Here is a 13,068-nt window from a genome sequence, read left to right as displayed (position 1 = left end):
TAATTATTTGGAACAATTATGTTTTCCTAATAACAAAAGAAGCAGCAGCGAATTAAGCAGGCTTACCTTCAGATCTTTAGATAACCGTTTAAATGCACTTGCCATTAAGAAATCGGCGTTTCTCTGCTGCTGTTGGGAGCCCTAATTATTGAAGGGGCTTGTCTCTTCCAGAAATCTCCCGCTTCTACTTCTTTCAGTCCTGTGTCACTTTCGGCGGATGATCCAGTAACTAGTATTTTCTCAGTCTCAGGGTTAACGCTCGCACCTCCCACAGACTGCTTACTTTGGTTAGTTATTAAAAATCCATCATTAGCGCCATAATTAGCGCGAGGGGGGCTTCAGAGGAGGCCGATTGGAACCTAGGCTGCCTCTCATCTCTTCTGGTGATGTGTGCGTGATGAAGATACTCGGGGTGATGTGACAGCAAGAGGGGACTCTTAACCGCTAACGGCGGAGGAGAGATTCACACGGGTCCGGGTCTGCCTCAGGCCCTAATGTTGGGGGGAAAAAAGTCATATCCACGCTGTTTCTGTAATTCAGAGAGGTGTTACCCTGGATTGCAGCTGTCAAATTATTTGTTTTAAGTGGTTGTTGTTTTTGTTGTTGTTGTTGTTGTTTTTAAGTTAATACCTTCTGAGTAGTTGAAAGTTTTCACTTTTGTGCCTTAGCCGGTACTTGATTTCCAACTGGCATGCCAGTCTCTCTCTCTTTCTCTCTCTCTCTTTCGCAACACTATCTCTCTCTTGCACACACACACACACACACACACATCTTTTTTTACTTTTTGATTCTTTTTCCTCCCTTGCCAGTCTCTCTCTCTCTCTCTCTCTCTCTCTCTCTCTCTCTCTCCTCTCTCTCTCCTCTCTCTCTCTCCTCTCTCTCTCCTCTCTCTCTCTCTCTCACACAGACATCTTTTTTTTCTTTTTGATTCTTTTTCCTCCCTTGACTCCATTCTGGAGTGTGTCTCTCCTGACAATGGATCGCAGGCATCTGATGGTAATTGGAGTTGATACAGGTTACAGTTTCAGAATCTTCAGCGGCATCAAGAACAGCTCAATTGTGCATTTTCCCCCTGGGAAATATTTTGGTTAAGTCTCCCGTTATTCTCATAAACCACATCTGTTGTTTGCCAGCCCAGGTAGAGGAGCAGGAAACAGTTTAACTGTGCCCCGAGCAGGCGTGAGGGGGCACCAGGCGGGTGGGTTGGGGCTCCCATGTCTCAGTGGGATTGGTCACCCGCCATTGTGGGTCTTTTGTGTCCTGGACACAGCATCTGTCCCCTGCCAGCCTGGGTCTCTGTGTCCCTGGTTGTCAGGGAGCTATGGGGGTCACACTGACTCATGGACCCTGGATTCTGGGAGCACTGGTGCCCAGTGCGTGTAGAGCGGGATGGAAACACGATTAGAGATCGGACACTCAGGAACTGGTAGTAGGATTAGAAACCGGCCTCTTTCCCTCTGGGCTCTGGTTGGACCTGGCTGTTTTGCTTCTTAAAGCAAACAGCAATTGGACGGCAGGGAAGACACTGGACTTCCTGGGCTTCAGCCCAACACCACGTTCGATCCCCTAAGCCCCACCAGGAGTGAGCCTTGAGCTCACTGGGGGTGGCCCAAACATAGAAGAAAGGAATGGAAACAGATGACAGCTATCGGCAGGGGTCTGGTTTCTTTTTTTTTTTTTTTTTTTTTTTTTTGGTTTTTGGGCCACACCCTGTGACGCTCAGGGGTTACTCCTGGCTATGCGCTCAGAAGTTGCTCCTGGCTTCTTGGGGGACCATATGGGACGCCGGGGGATCGAACCGCGGTCCGTGCGCAGGCAAGGCAGGCACCTTAGCTCCAGCGCCACCGCCCGGCCCCGGGTCTGGTTTCTTACATGTAGTTGGGGGCCAGCAGCTGGTGGCCCCCTGCACAGCTCACTTGGGGACCTGTAATGCCAGGATTTGAGGGCCATGGAGATCCAAGAGCTCCACTTACTCACCTAGCACTGCCCCGTGCTCTCCAGATGATCCTTGGCTCCTGGGCCAAGGTGCCAGCGGAGGAACCATAAGTTGCACCTCCGTCTCCCAGTGATCACCAAGCTGCAATGGTGGTAGTGTCGCTTTCAATCCCCTGCACCCCTGCAGATCTGCTCTGGGACCTACCTGGCCAGGCGGGTGTCAGCTCAGCTTCAAGCAGGACATTGGTCTGAGGGTAGAGGGAGGAGCCTGGAGAGGCTCTGGGACACCCCACTGCCTCCTCTTTTGTCGAGCCCCCCCCCCCCACTCACTGTTTCTGAGCAGGAACTAAGCAACCTGCTGGGTGCTGGTAGGGCCTGTGGGCCACCTGCAGTGGAAGCAGGGCCAAATGTAAGTGCTCCTAACACTATTCTCAAACCCACCAGACAGTTTCCAACCAGATGTCAAAAACTCCCTGGGTTCTGCCATCTTCCTTCGTCAGCACCAGCTTATGGCTCCTCTGAGATGGTCCCAGAGGCTCAACCCTGACCACCCCATCCTCGGTGCCACCCGAGAGTTTGGAGTGCCCTCAGTCACTGCTGCTGGCGGATGAAACTGGCAGGTTATATGTCTTTGGGGTACATGCAAGCACTAAGTGGCCCAGATTTCTGGACAAGGAAGGAAAGTTCTGGAGGAGGAATCCGCAGAGAGGTGCTAAGGTGTGAGACCATCCCACCATGGGGCTAGGGCATGCCCTGGCACCACTGCAGAGCGGAACAGTGTCCTCATGTGTTCCTTCACCAGTCCCAAGGGATCATTTCCGAGATGGATGTCCCCTTCTGAGGTGCAGTTTGCAAGTGAGCAGGTGCCCACCATGAGGTGGCCAACAGCCCGTCTCCTTCCGCAGACATGTCCCTGGCCAGTGCAGCTGCTTATTACTCTCTAGCAAGTCTTGAGTGGCTGAGAACTCACTGGGCGCAATGCCCACCTAGAGTCCTGGGGCCTGGGAACTGGGCCATGTGACCTGGAGTCAGTAGCAATGGTGAGAATTTCATTGGCACATTTTGCAATTAACTTCAGAAGTTCATATATTGATTGATTGCAAAGAAATTCTAAATACCGTATATACTCAAGTATAAGCCAAGTTTTTCCGGCACAAAATTAGTGTAGAAAAACCCAAACTCAGTTTATACTTAGTTCATACAGGTTATTTGATTCGAATCAAATGCATGTAGTCTCCAGTGGTCGTTTGCCGTCTGCTGGAGGGGGCGGTGCTTCATCTCAGTCCACAGGTTACGGCTGGGCTCAAGAGGTAGATGGCTGAACTGAACTGTATGTATGCCACTGAACTATTTAACCCACAATATTCTGCGCTTTGTATGAGATAGACAGCAGTGATGATATCTGCAAACTCGGTGATGATGACAATATCTATGCTGATACCCTCACATCAGTTACAGCTGAAGCTCTTTTTGGACATACAGATGAGGAGGAGGAGGAATCTAGTTTAGAAGGATTTTAACCTTTGTAATTTAGCTTGATTACCTGTTAAGCTACAGTTTTCTGAACTTTATTTAAAGGTTTTTTTGTTTGTTTTTTTGGTTGGTTGGTTGGTTTTTGGGTCACACCCAGCAGCACTCAGGGGTTACTCCTGGCTCTACGCTCAGAAATTGCCCCTGGCAGACTCGGGGGACCATATGGGATGCCGGAATTCGAACCATCGTCCTTCTGCATGCCTTACCTCCATGCTATCTCTCTGGCCCCACTTTATTTAAAGTTTTAAAGTTATTGTTGCTAGTTTATGGTTTTTCTTTAGCAATAAATAATGAAAAACATTTAACCTACTGATTCCTCAATTATTGTAATTTTGGGGGTATATATTTTTATTTTTGAAATTTACCAATGGCTGCTGATTTTCCACCTTGGCTTATACTCAGGTCACTAAGTTTTCTCAGTTTTTAGAGTCAAATTAGAAGTATCAGCTTATACTCAAGTATACAAGTTTTTAAAATTTAAATCGCATAAATAAACCACGTAAAATTTGGCTTTTTTTTTTTTTTTGATTTTTGAGCCATACTTGGTGATGCTCAGGGGTTACTCCTACCTATTCACTCAGAAATCATTCCTGGGTTAGGGGACCATAAGGGACAGTGGAGGATTGAACCATAGTCTGTTTTGGGTCAGCTGCATACAAGGCAAATGCCATCGTTCCGGCCCTGTGGTTTTTTGGTTTTTTCTTAAAAAGCCATCACAGGGACTGGAGAGATAACACAGTGAAGAAGTGCTTGCCTTGCACATGACTGAACCAGCTTTGATTCCTGGCATCCCATAGAATCCCTTGGAAACCATTAAGAACCATTGGCACAGAGCCAGGAGTAGCCCCTGAGCATTGCCAGGTGTAGCCTTCAAACAAAACAAAACAAAAATCACTTATCATGAGGTCATTGTCTGAAATGCCTTCCCTTATTTCTGATTGCGAGAACTATGTTCCTGCCTCTCAGGTCTGGGGTTGACCCAGGCTGCACCTGTGTCTCCTTCCAGCAGACACTCTTCCTGTTAGCACTGTACTTGGACAATTTCAGCAGGCAGTGCCTTCCTGGGTTCATCATGATGTGAGGCAGAGGCTGCTGGTACCAAGCAGAGCTGTCTGACAGTGAGGGCATCGTGGTGACACAAGCATGCCTGTAACACGGGTCACACCCACCCTTATCTTCCCTGACACACATGTCCCTGCCCAGATTGGGGGTCTAATGCTCCCTTTCCTGCCTGAGCCCTGCACCAGCACCTCTGGCTACAGTTCTCATGCAGACCCTGACAGCTGTCTGTGCCAGTGTAGAACAAAGCTCCAGCTCACCATCCTCATCCTGGCCTTTGTTCTTGCACTTTTCCCACAAGCTGTCTGCTGTCTGCCAGAGGATGGGTAACCCATGTTCCCATGATTCCCAGCCCCCTCATACGTCACCCCAACATCCCAATCTTCCCTCTCAGGAGGCAGAAACTCAGTTCCAGAATCTTAAGTCATTTTACTGGTTCACCAAACTGCAGATCAGATGTAAACTAGGGCAAGTGGCTGGAGGATCAGATCTGCTTTGAGAACCTCATATCTGTGCTCATATGTGTGCCGGATTGTCCTGGGATGGTCTTGGCATTGGGTCTCAGGTCCCTGGGACTGGATGGGTATCCCCACTTCCCCATATGCTGGGTGTCCCATCATGTTTGAGGGCTCCTGGGAACCCAGTTCCCATACCCCACGCACCGAGACCACCACCCCTATACCCTACCACCAGCCAGCCTGAGGGGCTCCTGGGAAGGTCGAGGCCTGCAGAACCATGGCTGCTCCTAACTCAGCAGGCACAAACTTGGACCAATTCTGACCTTCATGTAGGCTTCGAGACTCAGTGGGTTTCGCCCAGCCCCACCATGCTCTCCCTTTGCTGTTGACAGACTCTGTCTGATCCTTCTGTGCTACCTCCTCAGTGCTCCAGTGCCCTCCGCATCATGTCCCCACATGTCCTGCTCCTTGTTGTCTTCCAGGAAAACTGGACATGCAGACCCTGAGTCTGCGTGTGAGAGAAACTGCAAGTCAGGCCCAGAAATGGGCTGGTTAGAGAGGGTTTGGGAAAGAGCCATGTTCGGCAAGTAGGCAGGACCATGCCTGGGCCAAATGGGGTTTGTGACTTTGGGGGCTTCAGCCTGGGGGCGAGAGAGTCCCTACTGTGGTTCCATTTGCTGTGAGAAAGTGCTCACTGTTTGCAGAACTGATTTGCAAAGAAAATTTTTCTCTCATGGTCAGTCATTATTCTTGAGACGCAAGATTGATCAATTTTCTTCTCGGGGACGAACTATGGAGTATGTGAGTAGTTTTCCCTCCTAATGGCCCTGGAGAACTGGAGTCTCCTTTTCATGTCTGTGGGAACCAGAGGCAAGTGAGCGTGTTAGAGAGGCCTGAGAGGCAGCCAGACAGTTCACAGAATTGCTGCCAGGACTTGTGGGCTCATGTGGAATTCGGGCTATGGCATGGGCACCCAGGAGGGACAAGCGAATGTGGTGCCTCTCTGGGCCCTCTTGACCCTGAAGGAAGGTCTCCAGTCAGGATTGACTCCCCAGAATCATAAAGGAAGCAGTTACCCTGACTGTGCAGTACCAGAACCCACCTCTTCTCTCTCTCTCTCTCTCTCTCTCTCTCTCTCTCTCTCTCTCTCTCTCTCTCTCTCTCTCTCTCTCTCTCTCTCTCTCTCTCTCTCACTCTCTCTCTCTCTCTCTCACTCTCTCTCTCTCTCTCTCTCTCTCACACACACACACCATCTTACAGGTCCACATACACACCATCACATGCACAGGCTCACACACACAGATATATACATTATGACACACAAGTTCACACAGACATACTCACCATCACATATATATACACAGGTTTACACATACATATCTTCCATCATACATACCTGCAGGTTCACACACATCCTCTTAGTGTCTTGGAGGCTTTGTGGCACCCCTGCGGCCTTCCCTCTTGACTCCCTACCCCTCCTATTCCCCTCCTTTCCTCAGTTTGGTCCTCTGGAGCCCCCAACTGCTCACCAACAGGCTGCTATTAATGAAAGTTGCAAGGAGTCCTCAGGACCCGCTGAGCAGGACTGTTCTGTTAGTTCACACCCACTTTGACCCAAAACAAAGGTGTTCCTCAACTTCCTCTTTCTATCCACAAGCCCTTTCTTGTAAAAGTCTACCGGGATTGGTACTTTTGTCTCCCAACCTTTCCCTCTTCCCATTGAATTTGTATTGGGAGAATAAAAGAAGTTTTGGTTTGGCTTGGTGTGGAGTGGGACCACAAGGCAAGAAGCCAGCCGACTTCATGATTCTCTCCTGATTGGCTTGGTTTATTAATTCTTCCATGGCTACCCTGCTTCAGAGGTTGGATGTACGGCATAGGGTGATTTCACATGTTCCCAGACCTGCAGACGCCTAAGTGTACCCATGTCCATCACCTCTTCCTGCCACGGCTTTTCCCTGCCATCCAATAGCAGAAACTGGAGACAGAGCAAAAATGCCTGAATGCTAGCCACTGTCATCAGGGGAGGAGGGAGCCACTCCTACAGAAGAGAGGATGTGGGCGCAGGGCCCCTTCACCCTTCCTGACTCAAGAGTGGCCCACTCAGCCCTTCCTCGCACCTCATTGGGCCTATCAAGCGTCTTACCAAACCTGGACGGCCCTGAGACCTGGCTGCTCACTGGTCTCTGCTGAGTGGCCCTGTTCCACTAGTCCCTAGTCCCTTGGTGGCTGCCCAGGGTACTGACTATTCTTGAGACAGGGCACACAACTGCCACCTCTGCTTAGGCCCTGTTCCTCAACAAGTCCCCTGACCCCGGGAAGAGGCAGCTGCAGGTATCTGTTCCAGAGGTCAAGACAACGTAGACAGTTGGGTGGCCAGCCCAAATATTCACAGGGGTAAATGGGGAATGTCCCCCATACACATACATATACATTCCCCCCAGACGCACTCAGTGGAACTCAGCACATGAGACAGCCCCAGGACCAGCTGTCACTCAGAAAACCTGTGGGACTCTGCCAGACCCAAAGGTCTGGGAGAGTCAGAGGTCTGAGTCCCAGACTCAAGGCTCCTAAAAGCCAGAAACGTTAGTACAGCATTGGCTGGGGCATTGCTGGGCTTCAGCAGGGTTGCCAGGGTCCCTCCCTTTCCCATGAATCACCAAGCTTGGTTGTGGTCTGCTGTAGACACCATGCATGGGGCCAGTGTGGTGGTTCAATGGGCAGGGCACTTGCCTTGCACATGGCTGACCCGGGTTCCATCCCTGAAACCCCATTATGGCCCCACCCCTACCCCACCACTGATCCCTGAGGTCAGCAAGTCCTGAGCATCATCAGGTGTGGTCCAAAACTGAAAACAAAACAAAACAAAACAAATTATTCCTGACTCTGAAATATCCCAGAGTTCTATTTCCTTTCCATGTTCCCATTCTTGCTTTCCCTGGGGAAACACCTTTGTGATGTTCAAGTCTGGCCATCTGTCATCCACCAGCCCGACCTATCAAAGGGTTTGATCTCGTACAGAAGTAGAAGTCCTGAGCACTGTGCTCTGAGTATTTCTTTTTTCTTTTTCTTTTTCTTTTTTTTTTTTTTTTTTTTTTTTTGGTCTTTTGGGCCTCACCTGGTGACGCTCAGGAGTTATTTCTGGCTATGCACTCAAAAATCACGCCTGGTTTGGGAGACCATATGGGATGCTGAGGGATTGAACCACAGTCTGTCCTAGGCTAACACTGGCAAGGCAGACACCTTACCGCCTGCGCCACCACCCCGACTCCTGCTCTGAGTATTTCTGAGCTGAACCTGGCTCGGGGGGGGGGGGGGGGTGAGCTGGTCTGGAACAGTTTTCCTTCAGGGTACCTTCTAGGGCCTCACATGGTCACAGTGCACTGCCTGGCCCAGCCGTGCAGAGCCATGCCGACAGCCAAGCATCCCAGTTGCCTGTAGCACCACAGGAGTGGAAGGCACAGCCTGGGCCAAACTTCCACTTCTGGGTAATGCCATCTTGATGTGCTACACGATGCATGAAATCTACTCTCGCTCTTAACTGCTGCCAACCTCTGACCCTTCGTGGAGACAGTGTGACCTTCCAATTGTCACTGGCGTTCATTCTCCTGAAGATTCTATGAATTTTTATTGTAAGGTTTTCTTTTTTCTTTTTTTCTTTTCTTTTTTTTTGGATCCCAAGCCAAGATGACAACAAATTACTTGAGGCAGATGAGATGAAGTTGTTGAAGTGCATGGAGAGAAGTTTTACAGCCGGCATGTGCTGCACGGAGTCCAGGCTTGTGTCCTGCAATGTCATACGCCAGTAGCCACTGAGCCCTGCTATTGGATAAATACATCATTTTATGGAACATTGATTGTTCTATAAACCCAATGGAGTATTATGCTCTATGATCAAACCATTTAGATTGTGTGTAGAGCACAGAAAATGCCATATTCAGGATGGTACTAAAAGTGCCATTTGTGTATTTTATGGATGTCATTACAGGCGAAACTTCTCTCTGTGGGCCCTGTTTACTGCAAAAATTTTTTTAGTCCATAATGACATTTTTCATTCACAACGTGTGCCTTCCAAAGAGGGGGCCCTTGCTTTATTTGTTTCATTCGCATCTGCGGCACCAACTCTGTACATTTTAATTAAATGTACGCTTAACACAAGAACAAGACGTGGATCGTGGGGGGGAGGGAGAACAGCCACGGAGCTCTGGTCCCACAGCAGAGACCAACCTCCGGGGTTCCAAAGATGACAGCTGGGGTACAGGGCCAAGTCTTCAGAGCTGAACCCCGAGTCCTGCAGGACCAAGTTTGGGGTTTTCAGGCCCGCTGAGAAGGCCTTGGGGAACAGTGAGCCCAGCTAAAGCCATTTGGTCCACACACCTCATGTCCTCCATCACAGAAGGACAGAGCGAATCTTAGCTGTGGGAACTGCAGGAAAACCTTCTAGAAAAGCAACTGTTCCTCTGAGCCAGGTGCCTGCATGTGTGAGATCAGGGCAGGGCAGATTTTGGGCAGTACCCATTGGAACCCACCCATCAAGCATTGTTGGCTGGAAAGATCCCAGAGCTTCATTTCATCCCTCTGAGCTGCCCACTCCCAGGAAGGAAGGATGGAAGGGGCCCAGGTCCTGGTAAATAGCACCCAGACCCCACACTGATTTGTGCCACCCAAAAACAGAAGTGACTTCCGTACGAGATCCTTGTCTGTTGGGTCAAGGCTGTTCCGTTCTAGCCTTTGCTGACAGTGCTTTGAGTTATGAAGCCATTGGACCAAAAATGGGCCTCTGCTCGGCTTCTGAACCATGTGTCAGGGTGTGAGGGCCCCTTGGGCAGTTCTGGCAATTATTTGTGTGCAAAGTTTCCACTGCTGGAAACTCTCAGGATGCAGTGTCTCCCACCTCGGGATTCAAGTCACTGTGGCGCAGAGGATGGTTCCAAGAGCCTCATTCATTCCCTTGCCTGGGCCTGAGGGGCAAGAGGACCGCCGGGCCACCCCGCTCTGCAGGCTGGAGGGGGTCACTGGGCTCAGGGATGCTCCTGCTCAGGGATGGAGCCAAACTCTGGCTCCATCAGGCCTGAGGGCAGAGGAGGAGCAGCATCCTGGGTCACCTGAGGGAGAGGAACAGGCCTGTGCCAGGTGCCCCCCCCCCCCGTCCCCACTCTCCATGGGGAGGAACAAGGGGGTTTGGGACAGTGTGAGACTAAACCAGAGAGGGGTCATGGGCCAGGGCCATCTCTTTTTCCTCCTGCACTGACCAGTTTCTGATTCTGTCTCTCTCCTGCAGGCATCGTCTCCAAATCCTATGAATGTCGCCTCAAGGGCCAGGGTGCCACCTTCGTAGAGACGGACAGTCCCTTCACAGCAGCCACACTGGCCGAAGAGGCGGCGGTGGCAGTAGCGGCGGCAGCAGTGGGCAAGGAGCGTCCGGCTCGAAGTGGGCGGCGAGCAGCTGCAGCCGATGAGGTCCAGCAACTCATCATCATCCAGGGCTATGACGGCGAGTTTGCCCTGGATGCGTCGGCCGAGGACACGGCGGCTGCCACGCTGCAGACACTGGCGCTGGCAGGTCAGGTGGCACGGGTGGTGCACATCACTGAGGATGGACAGGTCATCGCCAGCGGCCAGGCAGGCAGCGCATCGGGGCCGCAGGTGCTGGTGGTGGGCGGCTCAGCCGAGGCACCTGCAGGGGACGTGTCCCTGAGTCCCGTTGGCGGTGCCGTAGTCCCACAGGCAAGCCTGCCTGCACTAGGGGACCTGGCGCCACCTGACCCGGCTTCGGCCCTGGACGCACTACTGTGCGCCGTCTCTGAGCTGGGTGGCACCGACGACAAGGGCCGCGCAGGCGCCAAGGAGGTACTGCTGCAGCTGCCCGCGCCCGACGCACCGCTGCCCACAGCCTCGGAGCTGCCTGAGGCCAGCGAGCCGGGCCCCGAGCTGGTGCGGCCTGCGCAGGAGCGTGCGCAGGCAGCACTCAAGAAGGTGGTGCAGGGGGTCTTGCAGCTGGCCGTGTGTGGGGACGCGGGCAAAGAGGGCGTCACACAGCTCATTGTAGACCCTGAGGGTGGCGTGCAGATGGTGGCACGCGATGGACCTCACCTGCTCCTGCACGAGACCCCAGGGGCCCCACACGCGCACGGGCATGCAGCCGACAGCGAGTACCACCAGATCATTGTCACCGACGAGCTGGTGCAGGCCATGGTACAGGGCGCAGCAGGCACCTTTCCCGACGGCCCCACACACTACATCGTCACTGAGCTGCCCTCCGGGTCACAGGACCCTGGCGTGTTCGCACACACGCTGCTGGAGGCAGCCGAGTCACAGGAGCTCCTGCCGGCTGGGGTCCCTGCGGGCACCGAGCAGCTCACCAGCATGGTCATCTACACGCAGGATGGCGCCCCAGCCGCCACCGTCATCCAGAGCCAGAGGGACGGCAGCGGCCTGCAGGAGGCCTGAGCCCCTTGTGTCTCCCATGACAGGGCCTCCCGGACACGCCCACACTCCCACCCGGCCTGGGTGGCCAGGACTGCTCGGACCAGCGGGGCACAGCCAAGGTCGCCGGCAGGATTCGCCTCGCCCTCCCAGTTTCCTGTTACAGGTTTTTCTTCCACTAGTCATTGTGCCCAGGTAAAACCGAGGGAGCATCTGGACCCCAGAGATATTTTTCAGGTCTGATTCAGAGGGTGCCCTGGGTGGGGACATGTTTGTGCATGCCCCAGGGAGATGGTTTGTGCAGAAGGTCCTATCTCCATGTGCTTGGGTGGAGCCTGGACCCTGTATCTGTTTTCTCAGCCCCAGCTCTGTACTTGGTGGCAAGTCTAAGCTCACAGCTCTTTTATCAGAGTCCGCTTGATTCGAGCAGTTCAGTTTGGGGGAACCACAGGGTCCCAAGCCCCGGGCTGTGGGTTGGTTTCTGAGTCCCTTGTTGTCCACGGTGCTCCAGCACATGCCGTCTAGCCCCGCTGCTCTGGCCCTATTTCTCCTCCCACAGGGTCTGGGGGCCGATATATCTGTGGGGTGGACTTTGAGCTGCACCCAGCCCGCAACCTTGGGGACTTAGCAAACACGGGTGTCTCAGGGCCCAGCAGTGTAGTTCTTCTGCCACCTACTTTCCAGAATTGTAAGATAATTGTCCCTGATGCAAATGTTATTTCTCTTGGTTTTTTTTTTTCCTTTGAAATAAAATTCTATAATTAAAAGGCAATGGTGATATTGTTTTGTTTTTTTTTTCACTTCAAGAAACTGTCCAATGGATAGCCAAGAACCACAGGGCTTGGGAACACCTGCCTTGGAGAGGTGTATCCTTCCCTTCCCATGGGGTCTCTGCTTTGCTATTAAAAGTGACAGTGCAGGGGTTGGAGAGATAGCACAGTGGTAGGGCCTTAAATGCCGAAGGATGGTGGTTCGAATACCGGCACCCCATATGGTCCCCCAAGTCTGCCAGGAGCAATTTCTGAGTGTAGAGCCTGGAATAACCCCTGAATACTGCCGGGTATGACCCAAAAATCAAAAAAAAAAAAACGTGACAGTGCAGTGGGGCTTCAGGTGCTGCCAGAAGAACTCGGGCTCACAGACAGGGAACCCCCAATAGGCGCCTGAAAGAGGCCTTCTGTAAGCCACACCCCCCACAACTCCTCCCACACAGTGTATGGCTCAGGACGACCTCCGAGAACCCCAGGCCCTGCCATGTCTGACCAACACAGCTGATATCCCACCTCTGATGGGAGCTGACTCCGTAAAGGCACCTCATCTGGCATCTAGTCCTTCATGGACAGTTGTTGTTTTAATTTAATATGTAAAGTCTAATGTCCACGTGTCTTGGAGTGAGGCCTCCTCATGGCCTGTAGCCCGTTCGGCCAGCGGGTCTGAAGGCGCAGGATAACAGCATAGAAATTCACAAGCATAGACCTGGAGAGATAGCACAGCGGTAAGGCGTTTGCCTTAGACGCAGAAGGATAGTGGTTCGGATCCCGGCATCCCATATGGTCCCCGAACCTGCCAGGAGTAACCCCTGAGCACTGCTGGGTGTGACCCAAAAACCAAAAAAAAAAAAGAAAGAAAGAAAGAAATTCACAAGCAGTCAGTTAAA

General features: G+C 52.1%; 1 protein-coding gene across 1 annotated transcript in view; it reads left to right on the top strand.

Moving 5' to 3' along the window:
• ZNF407 (zinc finger protein 407) overlaps window positions 1-12,155 on the top strand; it is a 333,884-nt gene extending 321,729 nt beyond the window's left edge. The window contains exon 8 of the mRNA XM_049781793.1: window positions 10,267-12,155. Coding sequence (XP_049637750.1) covers window positions 10,267-11,435 — 1,169 coding nt within the window. The 3' untranslated portion in view covers window positions 11,436-12,155. The remainder of the gene's footprint in view (window positions 1-10,266) is intronic.
• Window positions 12,156-13,068: the final 913 nt, after the last annotated feature.

Source organism: Suncus etruscus, chromosome 10, assembly GCF_024139225.1.
Source record: "Suncus etruscus isolate mSunEtr1 chromosome 10, mSunEtr1.pri.cur, whole genome shotgun sequence".
In the NCBI taxonomy this organism is placed as follows: domain Eukaryota; kingdom Metazoa; phylum Chordata; class Mammalia; order Eulipotyphla; family Soricidae; genus Suncus; species Suncus etruscus.
Note: the sequence above shows the minus strand (reverse complement) of the source record. Positions and strands in the feature narration are given on the sequence as shown.